General features: G+C 39.9%; 1 protein-coding gene across 8 annotated transcripts in view; it reads right to left on the minus strand.

The window, feature by feature from the left end:
• DLG1 (discs large MAGUK scaffold protein 1) overlaps positions 1 to 16,954 on the minus strand; it is a 319,299-nt gene that overhangs the window by 160,851 nt on the left and 141,494 nt on the right. For all 8 annotated transcript variants that reach the window (XM_045185871.2, XM_024577978.3, XM_024577976.3 and 5 more), the window contains 2 exons: positions 15,332 to 15,501; positions 14,252 to 14,388 (listed from right to left, as the gene is read on the minus strand). In XM_045185871.2, the coding sequence (XP_045041806.1) occupies positions 14,252 to 14,388; positions 15,332 to 15,501 (307 nt within the window). The remainder of the gene's footprint in view (positions 1 to 14,251; positions 14,389 to 15,331; positions 15,502 to 16,954) is intronic.

Raw genomic sequence — 16,954 nt, forward strand, 5'->3', positions numbered from 1 at the left:
ATGTTTTCTTATCCATTCAGCTGTTCTATGTCTTTTGATTGGAGCATTTAATCCATTTACGTTTAAGGTTATTATCGATAGGTAGTTATTCATTGACATTATTTCCTACCTGTGTTCCTCTGTCTTTCTCTTTTCCTTCCTTTCCTTAAAGCAGTCCCTTTAGCATCTCTTGCAGAGCTGGTTTGCTGGAAGTGTATTCTTTTAGACTTCTTTTGTCTGGGAAACTCTTTATTTGGTCTTCTGTCTTAATTGAGAGCCTTGCTGGGTAAAGTAGTCTTGGTTGCAGGCCTCTGGTTCTCATTACTTGGAATATTTTTTGCCATTCTCTTCTGGCTTGGAGCGTTTCCATTGAGAAGTCAGTTGCTAACCTTATTGGGGCTCCCTTGTATGTTACTTCCTTTTTCTCCCTTGCTGCCTTTAAGATCCTCTCTTTGTCTTGGAAATTTGCCATTTTAATTATGATGTGTCTTGCAGTGTGTCTCTTTGGGTTCCTCTTGCTTGGGACTCTCTGTGATTCCTGGATTTGGGTGATTTTTTCTCTCCTCAGATTAGGGAAATTTTCCATCATTACTTTTTCAAACAGGTTTTCTATCCCTTGCTCTTCTTCTTCTCCTTCTGGTATTCCTATTATACGGATATTGTTACGTTTCATGTTGTCCTGCATTTCCCTTATTGCCTCTTCATTCTTTCTGAGCCTCTTTTCCTTTTCTTGCTCCTTCTGGGTGTTTTTTTCTACTTTATCCTCCAGCTCGCTGATCCGATCCTCTGCTTCATCAAGTCTGCTTTTCATTCCTTCTACTGTGTTCTTCAATTCAGAAATTGTATTCTTCATTTCCTCTTGGCTCTTGTTGATATTTTCTATTTCCTTTTTCATGTTGATATAGTTTGCAGTGAGTTCATTGTAGTTTCCTTGTAGTTTCTGGTAGTTCTCTTTGAGCTCAGAGAGCTCAGTGAGCTTCCTGATGACCATTGCTTTGAACTCAGTATCTGATAGTTGACTTGCCTCTTTTTCGGTTAGTATTCTTTCTGAGACTTCCTCCTTTCCTTTCATTTGGGAATTGTTTCTTTGTCTTCCCATTGTTTGTGAGGCTCTTCTTGTTGGCCTCTGCTTCTTAAATTGCTTTGTTCTGACTCCCTGGATTTATGATATGAACTTCTATGGTAGAATGCCAATGGGATTCGGTGGTGTTGTCTCCTTACTCTCCTGTGCTCACTGGTCTTGAGGTGACGTTTATTTGTTTAACACGGTCTAACTCTAGTCTTTTCAGCCCTCCAGGTTTTGTTGTCTCATCTGTGGGAAAAAGAGAAAGGGGGGGAGAAAGGAAAACACACACACACACACACACACACACACACACAAAAGAAACCACAAAAAAAAAAAAAACACCCCAAAAAAACCAAAACAAAGATGGGAAGGAGGGAAAAAGGAACTAGGAAAGGAGGAAAGGAAGGAAGGAGGGAAGAAGGAATAAAGAAAGATCGGAGGCAAGATAAGAAGGAATTTTAACAAAAATTAAAACATAGAAATAGATAAAATAAGGCAGGGAGAAGACATAAAAATGGTAAAGGATGGGAGGAAGAAGGAATGAAAAAAAAGAAAAAAAGGAGAGAGGAAGAAGGAATTCAGGGGGAAAGGAAAGAAAAGAAAAAAAATAAGAAAAAATAAAAGAAAAGAAATCTTCTGTTGGCTTTGAACTGGTCAGGTTATATCTGCTGGTGTCCTGTCTGTGCAACTGGAGGGGGTGGTTGGAAGGACTGGTTTCACTTTTCTCCCTTCCTGGGTCACACTCTTCGCTGTTTTGTAGGTGTGGTCCCTGGCAGTCAATCAGGCCGTTGATCAGCCACTCCAGCAACTTTGTTCTTGGGACACGCAAGCAGCGGCTCCTGCCGCTTTGGCTTGGTAGGCGTGCGCGCGCAGCAGGGGAATCCAGCCGCTTTGGGTTTGTGACGTATTTTGTGCCCTGAGCGCGCCGGCCGACCAATGGAGCCGCCCGGGCTTGGGACTCTGGATTTAGTACGCTCGCCAACAGCTTTGTGCCCGGAAAACGCGCACCCAGCCGGCCCTGCGCTCGGCGAGCGCGCAATCCGCCGCGCCTGAGGTTCTATGCTTGGGGTCCGATCCAGCCGCCCTGGGCTTGAGTCTCTTGAGCGGGCGGGGCCGCCCCGGGACTGAACCACACGTCACTCGGCTCCAAGGTCCTGGGCCCGTGGGTGGAGCAGCTAGCCTCAGCTGCAAATGATCTCGGAGGTTTCAGGTGTGGGCGCCCCTCCGGGGTTTCACGTATGGGCCCCGTTCGCTAATCTGCGTGCGCGCGCGCTCGACCGGACCTCGGCTGAGCGCCCTCACTTTTTGTGCTGTTTATCCCCCCCGCTCGCAGTCCAGGGGCGGAGGGGGGAGGGGCGCCAGTGGCCTCGGTTACTACCGAGAGTTCTCTAACTAGCCCCTGAGTGTCTCTATTTTCTTTTTCTTTTTGAGAAATTCCTCCTTTTCAAGCTCCCCTGGTCCAATCAAGCACCTGGCTGCTCACAGCGCAGCCTGGCCCTCTCCCAAGACTCCTGCAGCCGCCCCTGCGCCAGGGTTGGCGCTTCTGCCGCCCTTGCACCGCGCGTTCCCGGGACCCGGGGACCTTATTGTCCTTGAGCAATCTTCTTACCGTCAGATCTTTCAATGTCCTCTATCTTTGGTCTCTAATCTTCGTATATGCTGGAGTACTGTTGGCTGTTCGCTCTGCTCCTCAGATCAGCTAGGTATTTCCCTGGCGCTGAGGGGAAGTGGATTCCGCTCCCACCTATGTTGCCGCCATCTTCCAAGCCTATCCCCAGGATTTTTCTATTGCAAATATAGTTGTACTTTTTCTTTCTCAATCTCAATGTCTTTTTCTTTTCTTACTGCCCTAGCTATCAGCGCAACAATGAATAGAAGTGATTCTTTGTGTCTTTCAAGGAATTTGTCCATTTCATTTAAGTTATCTAATGTGTTGGCATATAGTTGTTCATAAATAAAAGTATTTCCTATTCACTCCTACTTTTAGAAATTTGAGGCTTCTATTTTCTTGGTCTAGCTAAATGTTTATCAATTTTGTTGACCCTTCAAAGAATCAAGTTTTGGTTTTGCTGATCTTCTCTATGGTTTTCCTATTACCTATTTCATGAATTTCTACTCTAATCTTTATTATTTCTTTCCTCCCTATGCTAACTTTGGGTTTAGATTGATCTTATTTTTGGTAGAATTTTTTGGCAAAGAAATAAAATAATAGAAATGTTTCTAATATCTTAAATTACAATGTACTAAACAAGTATTTGTTTTAGTATATTTTTCATTGCTCTAATTTGTACCTTTATAATCAACAGGAGAGTTTTAATGTTTTGACAAAAATTTCTAAACATCACAGGCGAACTATAACTTTCCCCATTGACTATTAATATTGCTTTGCAGGGTTTCAGCTGCATGATAATTTTTATAGTATCAAACTACCGTGTATAGTTAGTACTGCCTGCATTTTGAAATATACAGCTGTGGTATACTTTTCCTTTGGTGGTGTGCAGTGAGCCATGCATCTTGGTATTCACATCTTGTAAAATCCCCTCCTATACTGAATCTTGCTTGGCCATATAACAAGCTTTAGTCAATGACACATTAGTAACTGATGCAGAGAGAGGATTGATAAATGCCACACACTGAATCTTGTTTTCTTGGAAAGCTCTTCTCTTGGTATGTTCCTCATGGAACCTGGCCACCATCCTGTGAGAAGCCCAATTTAGCCATGTGGAGAGGATACTGGAGAATTAACACTTGGCTAACAGTCCCAGTTGAGCTACCAGCTGACAGCCAACAACAATTTGTCTGCCATATGTGAGCCAATTTGAAAGTGAATCCCTGGCTGTAGATGAGACACCTCTGTTGACATTATGTGGAGTTGAGAAGGCTGTCCTATCTCTACTTGAATTGCAGAAGTGTAGCATATAAATGATTGTTGTTGTCTTAGTCATTAATGTGTGTGTGTGTGTGTGTTTAGGCAGAATTAGATAACTGATAAAAGAGCTGACAAGATTTGCTAAGGGATTCAATGTGAAGTGTGAAAGAGGATTATCCTCAAGTTTTAGATCTGGGCAAACAGAAAGATAAAGTTCCCATTTAATGAAATGTGAAGACTGCAAGGAGCAGGAGGGCAAAGAGCAGGGGAAGGACTCAAAAACTCATTTTTAGATATATTAAATTTGAGATGACTTGAGACATAAAGAGGAGACTAGATGAAATCTCTTAGGGCTTTTGAAATATTTTAACAAAAACCAGTTAGAAATTTTTATATTGGGTTGGCCAAAAAGTTTGTTTGTTTTTTTCCAGAAGATAGCTCTAGTAGTGCTCTAGTAGTAGCTGTTCTTTAACTTCATTCGAAGCAATTTTGTTCCATTGTACTGGGACATCTGTCATATCAGCATGTATTTTAAAACAAGAAGCCCTGGCTGGTGTGGCTCAGTGGACTGAGAGCTGGACTAGTTTCCAAAGGATTACCGGTTCAATTCTCAGTCAGAGCATGTGCCTGGGATGCGGGGCAGACCCCCAGTTCGGGGTGTGTGAGAGGCAACCACACATTGATGTCTCTCTTCCTCTTACTCCCTTCCTTCCCCTCTCTAAAAAGAAATAAATACAAATCTTAAAGAAAATTTTAAAAACCCACTTACCAGAATTGGTGAATTTTTGTGTAGTCACTTTAACATTGAAGATGGGAGAAAATATGCAACATTTTTGGCATATTATGCTTTATTTCTTCAAGGAAGGTAAAAACACAACTGAAATGCAAAATAAGATTTGTGCAGTGTATGCAGAAGGCACTGTGATTGATTGAATGTGGCAAAACTGGTTTGCAAAGTTTTGTGCTGGAGATTTCTTGCTGGATGATGCTCCATGGTCAGGTGGGTAGACCAGTTGAGGTAGATAGCAATCGAATTGAGACATTAATTGAGAACAATCAACTTTATGCCATGCAGGAGACAGATGACATACTCAAAATATCCACATCAGTAAAGTTATTGGTGAAAATGAAGAATGTGTCACTTATTTTATGGAAAAAACTAAATGGACTTTTTGGCCAACCCAGTATTTCAGCCATGCACAAAAGTGGTATGTGTGTGTAAAAATAAGACTAAAGTTCAGAATACTTATCACTATCATGTACAAATGAGACCCATTAAGTTATCTGACCACCTGTCAAAGAGAGAAAGAAAAAAAAAAGATTGAGTCTGGATCACTTTACATTTAGAAGTTAGGGACCAGATGCATCAAAAAGGAGAATGAGAAGTGACTAGTGAGGTAATGGAAATACCAAGCAGAAGGTTATTGTTCAGCAAGTGGAAAAAGTGTTTGAAGAAGGAAGAAGGTATGTCAAATGCTTGATGTGTTGACTAAGATGAGAACTAAGAATTGAATAATTTCAGTGGAGTTATGACAACAGAAGCCTCATTAAATGTTAAATCAATGTAACTTGTTGGCTCCCTACCACTAAAACTGATTCTGAGGAAACCATAAGGGAAAATATGGTATCCAAGAAATTGAAAAATAAAAGTGACAAACCCAGTGGAGAAGGAAGGTTCTTCTGACCTGGTATACTTGTATATACGTGTAGTGTTGGAGTAGTGTGTGTATGTAGGTGATGGTGGGGGGTGTTGGCTATAGCTTGAGGAAGAGTGACAAGTCATAGCTGTGAGAGGATAAATTAGGGAAAACCATTTCAAGGTCAGTTCCTTTCACTTCCCCATCATTAACTTAAAAAATAGTCTGTCTCCTTGCTGCAACAATAAACAGTACTGGACAGCATGTAGAATAAAGGAGTTATTTATATATTGCTGACACAAATGTAAAATCTTTACAAGCAGTTTGGAAAATAATGATATAATTTGTTATAATGTTACTGATAATAAATTTGTTACAATGTTACTGATACCCCGTGATCCATTAAATTCCATGCTTAAGTAAATACTTAAGTGAAACTCTTGTACCCTGTACATGTTCACTAGAACACATAGTAGGTTTTCCTAGCAGAATTATTCATAGTAATAAAAAGCAAACAAACAAAAAAGAAGAAAATAACCTAATTCACCCCTACATGTGCCTTTTCAAGATTTACTTGAATCTACTGCTACTAGGCTTTGGCTGCTTGCTCAGTGGAGACTCTCCTGGCTACTTCTCCTCTCACCTTGCCTCCTACTATGACCAGCTCTTTCAACCTTTTCTGCAATAAGGACTGGGCTTGGGCATGGCTGATGTGTTCCACATAGTGAGGGCTACAACCCATCAAAAGCCCATGTCTGACCAGCATACACTACTAAGGCTCTATGTAGCTCTTCCAACCTTTCTGCATTCAGGGGAACTGCTGTGCCACAGAGTGAGGGAGCTGGTTTCCCTAGAATTTTCCCAAGGGAGTAGGGTAACAGAATCAAAATTAACTTCCATGGGGCAAACTCTAATTAAAGAGAGACAGGAGACTAAAAGGGCCAGGAGAGAAATCCTTTCTTTTTCCTGATGGCTGTATCTAAGGTTTAGTGGTTCAACATTACATGCTTGGAAGACTACCCTCCATGACAAGCCTTAATAAAAAAACTGCATTTTCTTATGAAATTATAGCCGCTCAGAAACATAATACCTGGTATTGGCTTTCCCTTATTCTCTGCCTCACTTTTTATTTCACTCACTCTAGGTTTGCTGAGATTCCACCACTCCATTACACGTTGGTATAGTAGCTTTTCTTCTACGGAACATGCATGGGCTAAGATAGTTACCGATGAAGATTAGGTAAATAAATTGTGGTATAGTCCCAGAACAGAATATTAAGTAGAGGTGAAATGGATAAACTTCAGCTCTAAGCAACAATATGGATAAATCTTAGTAAAATAATATATAGCGGAAAAAGTATTAAAAGACTACAAATAGCAAAATAGCCAAAAAATTTTGAAACAATTAATACCAAACAAAGTATTTACACATACATATGTGATTAAATAATTTTTAAAATGTAAAGGAATGACGAGTTGTTGTTCTCCTAGTTCTTTGCGTAATGACTTTATCAGTTTTCATTATATTATAAATAAAATAATTAAGTATAAAACTAAAAAGAAAAAGAGGTCACATATGAACAAAGAATGACATTGTGGACTGAGAAGATGGCGGCGAGATAGGTGGGAGCAGAGTGAACAGCCAACGGTATTCCAGCATATATGAAGATCGGAGACCAAAGATAGAGGACATCAAAAGATCAGACGGTAAGAAGAGTGCTTAAGGACAATAAGATCCCCGGGACCCACGCAGGGACGAGGGTGACTGAAGCCCCTGCCGGGGAGCAGGGTCTGCTGCAGGAGTCTTGGGAGAGGGCCAGGCTGGGCTGTATGAGCAGCCAGGTGCTTGTTTGGACCAGAGGGGCTTGAATAGGAAGAATTTCTCAAAAAGGAAAAGAAAATAGAGGCACGTAGTAGCTAGTTAGAGAACTCTCCGCAGCAGCCTGGGCCTCTGGCACCCCTCCCCCCTCAGCCCCTGGACTGTGTACCCGGAAGAGCAGCCCCGGCGCTCATCTGAAGCCCGGCTGGCGCTCACTCAAATTAGTGGACTAGGGGCCCACACCTGAAACCCCGGGTGAGCGCGAGCCCTGATAAGAGCCTGGCTGCCTGGGCGCACAGACAAAAAGCTCCTGGGTGAGCACACAACTGGATCAGTGGCTGGCTGCCCCCGCGCACAGACCCAAAGCGGGGGATCAGGGGATTGGCAGCCAAACCAAGTCCAAAGCAGAGATCGGCCACACAACCCGATCAACGGCCTGTCTGCCTGCAGGCGACCACAGCCAAAAGCACTGGTTCTGAAAAACTCCTACATAGCCCCCTGCGCACAGAACTCTGCAGGGCCTACTGGCTCTCTAGGAGGAAGGCAGAACGCCCAGCAGAGGGGAGCTGCAGGGCTAGGGGACACTGCATTCCCCGGAAAGACTCGACCCAGTAGGGGGCTGAACTACCCAATAGCAGCACCGAGAGCCCCTAGCATCTAAGACAGCAAAGAGCAAGAAGGTGGAGTGTGAGTTGCCCCTAACTAGTGCAACTCAAGGACAGCACAGCTGGTGAACTAAAGGCCTAGTGGGAACCAGAAAGACCCTGAGGAACTGGACTGAAGGCTGAACAACAGCAAAAGAGTGTGGCTCAGGAAGGGAGAAAAGTGAAACCAATCCTTCCAACCCCCGCGTCCGGTTCCACAGACAGGAAGACCAGCAGAACTAACCTGACCAGTTTAAAGCCAGCAGAACACCTTTTTTTTTTTTCTTTCCTTCTTTCCCCCTGAATTCCTTCTTCCTTTCTGTCCTTCTTTCTTTTTATTCCTTCTTCCTTCCATCCTTTACCTTTTTTATTCCTTCTTCATGCCTTCTTTTATTTACTCTGTTTTAATTTTTTTAAAAAAATTCCTTCTTATCTTGCCTCCGATCTTTCTTTATTCCTACTCCCTTCCTTCCTTTCCTTTTCTATTCCCTTTTTCCCTCCTTCCGTTCTTTTTTTTTTTTTTCTTGCCCCCATTCCTTTTTTTCCCACAGGTGAGACAATAAAACCTGCAGTGCTGAAAAGACCAGATTACACCGTGTTACACCCATAAACGTCAGCTCAAGACCAGTGAGCACAGGAGATTAAGGAGACAGCACCACTGAATCCCACTGGCATTCTACCATAGAACTTCATATCATAAACCCAGGGAGTCGGAATAGATCAATTTAAGAAGCAGAGGCTAACAGGAAGAGTCTCACAAACAATGGGAAGACAAAGAAACAATTCCCAAATGAAAGGAAAGGAGGAAGCCTCCGAAAGAATGCTAACTGAAAAAGGGGCAAGTCAACTATCAGATACTGAGTTCAAAGCAATGGTTATCAGGAAGCTCACTGAGCTCAAAGAGAACTACCAGAAACTAGAGGGAAACTACAATGAACTCACTGCAAACTATATCAACATGAAAAAGGAAACAGAAACTACCAACAAGGGCCAAGAGGAAATGGAGAATACAATTTCTGAATTGAAGAACACAGCAGAAGGAATGAAAAGCAGCCTTGATGAAGCAGAGGATAGGATCAGCGAGCTGGAGGACAAAGTAGAAAAAAACACCCAGAAAGAGCAAGAAAAGGAAAAGAGGCTCAGAAAGAATGAAGAGGGCTTAAGGGAAATGCAGGGAAACATGAAACGTAACCATATCCGTATAATAGGAATACCAGAAGGAGAAGAGGAAGAGCAAGGGAGAGAAAACCTGTTTGAAAAAGTAATGATGGAAAATTTCCCTAATCTGAGGAGAAAAAAAGTCACCCAAATCCAGGAAACACAGAGAGTCCCAAGCAAGAGGAACCCAAAGAGGCCCACTGCAAGACACATCATAATTAAAATGGCAAAATTCCAAGACAAAGAGAGGATCTTAAAGGCAGCAAGGGAGAAACAGGAAGTAACATACAAGGGAGCCCCAATAAGGTTAGCAACTGACTTCTCAATGGAAACGCTCCAAGCCAGAAGAGAATAGCAAAAAATATTCCAAGTTATGAGAACCAGAGGCCTGCAACCAAGACTACTTTACCCGGCAAGGCTCTCAAGAAAGATAGAAGGCCAACAAAAGAGTTTCCCAGACAAAAGAGGTCTAAAAGGATACACCTCCACCAAACTAGTTCTGCAAGAGATGCTAAAGGGACTGCTTAAAGGAAAGGAAGGAAAAGAGAAAGACAGAGGAACACAGGTAGGAAAAAATGGCAATGAATAACTGCCTATCGATAATAACCTTAAACGTAAATGGACTAAATGCTCCAATCATAAGACATAGAATAGCGGAATGGATAAGAAAACATGACCCACACATATGCTGCCTACAAGAGACCCATCTCAGGAGAAAAGACTTACACAGTCTGAAAGTGAAGGGCTGGAAACAAATTTTCCAAGCAAACAGACAGGGGAAAAAAAGCAGGGGTAGCAATACTCATATCAGACAAAACACACTGCCAAAGAAGGGCCATAAAGAGAGACCCAGAAGGTCACTTCATAATACTCAAAGAAGAATCCACCAAGAAGACATAAACATTGTAAACATATATGCACCCAACATAGGAGCACCCGAATACATAAAGACAATCTTGGAGGACTTCAAGAAAGATATAGACAGCAACACAATTATAGTAGGGGACTTTAACACCCCACTGTCAAAAATGGACAGGTCTTCCAAACAAAATATCAACAAGGATATTGTGTCACTTAACAATACCCTAGAGGAAATGGACTTAACTGATATATACAGAGCTTTTCATCCCAAAGAAGCAAAATACATTCTTTTCAAGTGTCCATGGAACTTGTTCAAAGATAGACCACATGATAGGACACAAAGGAAGCCTCAACAAATTCAAGAAAATTGAAATCATATCAAGCATTTTCTCGGACCACAAGGGGCTGAAACTAGAAACCAACCCCAGAGGAAAAAACCCAAAACACTCAAAATCATGGAGACTGAATAGCATGCTATTAAACAATGAATGGGTCAAGAACAAGATTAGGGAAGAAATCAAAAACTTTCTGGAAACAAATGAAAATGAACTCACAACAACCCAAAACGTATGGGACACAGCAAAGGCAGTCCTGAGAGGGAAGTTCACAGCAATACAGGCCCATCTTAAGAAGATAGAAACATTTGAAAAAAACAACCTAACCCTACGCCTAGAAGAACTGGAGGAACAACAACAAAGACAGCCCAGAGCAAGCAGAAGGAAGGAAATAACCAAGATCAGAGCAGAGTGAAATGACATAGAGACTAAAAGCACAATTCTAAGGATCAATGAATCCAGGAGCTGGTTCTTTGAAAAGATAAACAAAATCGACAAGCCTTTAAGTAGGCTCATCAAGAAGAAAAGAGAGAGGATCCAAATAAACACAATTAGAAATGAAAGAGGAGAGATTACAACTGATACCACAGAAATACAAAGGATTGTAAGAAATTACTACAAAGAACTGTATGCCAAGAAGTTTGAAAACCTAGATAAAATGGACACATTTCTAGAAAAATATAATCTTCCAAAACTGAATGAAGAAGAAGAAGCAGAAAACCTGAACAGACCCATAACAGCAGACGAAACTGAACCAGTCATCAAAAAACTCCCAACACACAAAAGCCCTGGACCAGATGGTTTCACAGGAGAATTCTACAAAGCATTTCAGGAAGAGCTAACCCCTATCCTTCACAGACTATTCGAGAAAATCCAAACTGATGGAAGACTCCCAAACTCTTTTTATGAAGCCAGCATCATCCTAATCCCAAAACCAGATAAAGACACAACGAAGAAAGAAAACTTCAGACCAATATCGCTGATGAACATAGACGCTAAAATTCTCAACAAAATATTGGCTAACCGCATCCAGCAATAAATTAAAAAGATCATACACCATGACCAAGTGGGATTCATCCCAGAAATGCAAGGATGGTACAATATTCGCAAATCAATAAACATAATACATCACATCAGTAACTGCAAAGACAAAAATCACATGATCATATCAATAGATGCGGAAAAAGCATTTGATAAGATACAGCACCCATTTCTGATAAAAACATTCAATAAAGTGGGAAGAGAAGGAGCATTCCTCAACATAATAAAGGCCATATATGAGATACCTACAGCCAACATCATACTCAATGGACAAAAACTTAAGAGCTTTCCCACTAAGATCAGGAAGAAGACAAGGATCCCTCTCTCACCACTCCTATTCAACATAGTATTGGAAGTCCTAGCCACAGCAATCAGACAAGAAAAAGAAATAAAAGGCATCCAAATTGGAAAAGAGGAAATGAAACTGTCACTGTTTGCAGATGACATGATAGTGTACATGGAAAATCCTATAGACTCCACCAAAAAACTACTCGATCTAATAAATGAATTTGGGAAAACATCAGGATACAAAGTCAATACTCAGAAATCAAAGGCATTCCTGTACACCAACAATGAAACTGCAGAAACAGAAATCAGGAAAAACAATCCCATTTGATATAGCAACAAGAAAAATAAAGTACCTAAGAATAAACCTAACCAAGGAGGTAAAAGACCTGTCCTCAGAAAACTACACAACACTGAAGAAAGAAATTAAGGAAGACACAAACAAATGGAAGCATGTACCATGCTCATGGATTGGAAGAATTAACGTCATCAAAATGGCCATACTTCCCAAGGCCATTTATAGATTCAATGCTATCCCTATTAGAGTACCCATGACATATTTCACAGATATAGAACAAACATTTCAGAAATTCATATGGAACCATAAAAGACCCCGAATTGCTGCAGCAATTTTGAGAAAGAAGAACAAAGCAGGAGGGATCACAATACCTGATATCAAACTATATTACAAGGCCACTGTAATCAAAACAGCCTGGTACTGGCATAAAAACAGGCACATGGACCAATGGAACAGAACAGAGAGCCCAGAAATAAACTCAAGTCTATACGGTCAATTAATATTCAACAAAGGAGGCAGAAGCATAAAATGGAGCAAAAACAGCCTCTTCAACAGATGGTGTTGGGAGATCTGGACAGCTACGTGCAAAAAAATGAAACTCGATCACCAACTTACGCCATACACGAAAATAAACTCAAGATGGATAAAAGACTTAAATATAAGTCATAACACCATAAAAGTCCTTGAGGAAAACATTGGCAGGAAAATCTCAGACATTCCACACAGCAACATCCTCACAGACATGTCCCCTAGAGCAAGGGACATAAAGGAAAGAATAAACAAACGGGACCTCATCAAAATAAAAAGCTTCTGCATGGCTAAAGAAAACAGCACCAAATTACAAAGAGAACCAACAGTATGGGAAAACATATTTGCCAATGATACCTCAGACAAGGGCCTGGTCTCCAAAATACATAAAGAACTCACACGACTCCACTCCAGGAAGACAAACAACCCAATTAAAAAATGGGCAAAGGACTTGAACAGACACTTCTCCAAGGAAGACATACAGAGGGTCCAGAGACATATGAAAAGATGCTCAGCATCATTAACCATCAGAGAGATGCAAATTAAACCCACAATGAGGTACCATCTCACACCAGTCAGAGTGGCCAACATAAACAAATCCACAAACAAATGTTGGAGAGGATGCGGAGAAAAGGGAACCCTAGTGCACTGTTGGTGGGAATGCAGACTGGGGAGGCCACTGTGGAAAACAGTACGGAATTTCCTCAGAAAACTAAAAATGGAACTGCCCTTTGACCCAGCAATTCCGCTGCTGGGATTATACCCTAAGAACCCTGAAACACCAATGCGAAAGAACCTGTGCACCCTAATGTTCATAGCAGCACAATTTACAATAGCCAAGTACTGGAAGCAACCTAAGTGCCCATCAGGAAAGGAGTAGATCCAAAAAGCATGGTATATTTATACAATGGAATTCTACGCAGCAGAGAGAAAGAAGGAGCTTATACCCTTTGCAACAGCATGGATGGAACTGGAGAGCATTATGCTAAGTGAAACAAGCCAGGAAGTGAGGGACAAATACCATATGATCTCACCTTTAACTGGAACATAATCAATAGAAGAAAAAAGCAAACAAAATATAACCAGAGACATTCAAGTTAAGAACAATCTAACAATAGCTGGGGGGGTGGAGGGGGGACAGTGGAAAGAAGGGATTATGGGAACTACTATAAAGGACACATGGACAAAACTAAGGGGGAGGGTGGAGGTGGGGGAGGGAGTTGGGTTCAGCTGGGGTGGGGTGGAGGGATGGGGAGAAAAGGTACACAAGTGTAATTGAATAACAATAAAAATTTAAAAAAAAAGATTCACTTGGGCTTTGCAGTGTCTGCTTTTAAAAGGCTTTGGTTCAGCTTTTATTTGTTTTGTGTATTTAAGCAAATAAACACGCAGTATTTTTCAAGGAAAAAAAAAAAAGAATGACATTGTGTTACAAAACTAAGAATTATGATTAAACAATTCTGTACATCCAAGCCCCTAACCCTTCAACAAAAAATTGAAAGAAAAAAATAGAAGGGGTGGGCGACAAACAACAGAAAAAGGGAGGGGAGCTGGAAGAAATGAAAATGAAAAATAGAGATAAAACCAAGAATTATTTGCAGATTCTGACTAAAGTAGGGCCAGTTGTTACTCATTTAAATCATTTCAACATTTCTGGAAAGTTGAAATTCCAGAGTCTGTTGGGGGAAAAAAGACATACAATAATTTATAAAACAACATTTCTTATACTTACTGCTAAAAGTTTATCTCCAATTTGAAGTTTACCATCTTTATGTGCGGCACCTCCTTCAATTATTTTGGTTACATAGATGCTATTATCCCCAGGAATATGTTGATTTCCAACACCTCCAGCAATGCTGAACCCAAGACCTGTTCGGAAAACGCTAGTTTTAGAATCGCATCAATAATGTGAACTTCAGTCCAGAAAGAAACGGATGTAAAACAGGTGATAATTTCACACTAATGTTTTTTAAAAAGAAAGGAATCTACTTACCTACTTTAAAATTCCCAAATATTTGTTCTGCAATCAGGGGACAATTGTAAAAATAGGTGCTCCTGAAGTTACAAAAAAGTTCCTTTTTCTCCCTACCAGGTTATGTCTTAAAGTCTCTTTGTAAATGAATAGTTTGTTAGTTCAAAGAGACATTGTAAAGTTACCTTTCACTTTAGTTTCCAACATAACTGTGCTTCTTACTAACACTTTTAATACCTTCATGACGCTGAAACAATTAAGAAAAATAATAAAAGCATCTATTGGTGGTGGGCAGAATAGGCTTCAGAAATGTGGATAATTTTGTTATTTTTCCAATATTCTATGAATTAATTTTACATAAGGCATTTCTGGAATCCATAAATCCCATAGCTTTAGTACCAAACAAATTTGTAGTTCTCTATTCCTTTTATCGTTTGTTGGAGTACCATCTCTTCTACAAACCAAAACTGGAATCAGTATTTCTATTTATCCTTAATTCCATCAATATTTTCAAAATTCAGAAATCTCATGTTAACAGTTTTCATTAAAGATGAACTGCTAACGACACATTTATATTTTCTTTTTAACTTAGTCTATGTACTTGCATTTAAGGTACTATAAGGATTACAAGTTAATATCTACACTATATGTAACTCCAAAGTATTTAAGTATCAACCTAAGACAAAAATCAGTAGAAACATCAACAGAAATTATAAAAACTCATGCAAGTTCTATAGATTACCATTATTGTTAATCTTAGAATGCGTCATAAATAACTTTATAGTTATATTTAACTCAAAGATTTTTTACTTAATTTGCCTTAGTTTGATTTATTTATACCTTTAGGACCTTTAATGAGCTTTATTTCCATTATTTTTTCGGATACCGGTTTCCGTCTTTTTACATACAAGCGTACGATAGAACCTGCTTCTTTTAATGCTTCAACTGCTTTGCTATGTGTTACATCACGAACATCTACTTCATTTACTTGCAATATGCAGTCATTGACCCTGAGGAAAAAAATTAAAAATAAAAAATATCAAAATTTAAATATCAATTTTTCACTTTGCCATTTTTTTCTTCTCCTTTTGATTTTATGGTAAAGAGAATCACTCACTAGAGAAAATATAAATGAAGAAACTGCGTGTTAAATTCCAATGTATCAAATGCTCATGCAAATACAAACATTTCCCAATGGCCAGCAAAAGAAACAGTGCAAGGAATAGATTATAAAAAAAATAATGAATAATAATGATAGCTACAATTTGTATGCATATTATATATAGGCCTTAATACTTTAAAAAAATAGCAAATATTTATTTAGCATTAACCACATACCAGGTACTTCTTTTAGTACTTAACCCTTGTAAGGTAGGCATACTTATATCACTATTTTCCAGATGGAGGTACTGAAGCACAAGGAGTTTAAATAACTTTCCCAAGGCCACCCAAGTAATGACTGACAGAGTTGTGATTCAAAGATAAGGAAAACGAGGCTCAGACTGAACAACTAGCTTAAGATCACAGAAAAGTAAGCAGTAAAACTGAGATTTATCCAAACCTAAGTTTTGATTGCTTTTTCCAACTTACTCAATTTTAAAATTGTTATCTGTTGATATTTATATGAAGTGAAAGATTATATATCTTAATGAAAATGTTTTTCATGTCAGTAATTTATTTTTAAATAATATATTTTATTGATTATGCTATTAGTTTTCCCATTTTCCCCCCTCTATTCCCCTCCACCCTGCACACCCCCCTCCCATCCACATTCCCCCACCTTTAGTTCATGTCCATGGGTCATACATATAAGTTCTTTGGCTTCTACATTTCCTATACTATTCTTACCCCCCCCCTGTCTATTTTCTACCTACCATTTATGCTACTTATTCTCTGTACCTTTCCCCCCTTTCCCCTCCCAATCCCCTATTGATAACCCTCTATGTGATCTCCATTTCTGTGATTTTTTCCTGTTCTAGTTGTTTGCTTTGTTTGCTTTTGTTTTGTTTTAGGCATGGTTGTTAATAACTGTGAGTTTGCTGTCATTTTTACTGTTTATATTTTTTATCTTCTTTTTCTTAGATGAATCCCTTCAACATTTCATATAATAAGGGCTTGGTGATGATGAACTCCTTGAACTTGACCTTATCTGAGAAGCCCTTTATCTGCCCTTTCATTCTAAATGATAGCTTTGCTGGATACAGTAATCTTGGATGTAGGTCCTTGCCTTTCATGACTTGGAATACTTCTTGCCAGCCCCTTCTTGCCTGTAAGGTCTCTTTGGAGAAATCAGCTGACAGTCTTATGGGAACTCCTTTGTTGGTAACTGTCTCCTTTTCTCTTGCTGCTTCTAAGATTCTCTCCTTCTATTTCATCTTGGGGAATGTAATTATGATGTGCCTTGGTGTGTTCCTCCTTGGGTCCAGCTTCTTTGGGACTCTCTGAGCTTCCTGGACTTCCTGG

The sequence above is a fragment of the Desmodus rotundus genome, chromosome 2, assembly GCF_022682495.2.
Source record: "Desmodus rotundus isolate HL8 chromosome 2, HLdesRot8A.1, whole genome shotgun sequence".
NCBI classification, from domain to species: domain Eukaryota; kingdom Metazoa; phylum Chordata; class Mammalia; order Chiroptera; family Phyllostomidae; genus Desmodus; species Desmodus rotundus.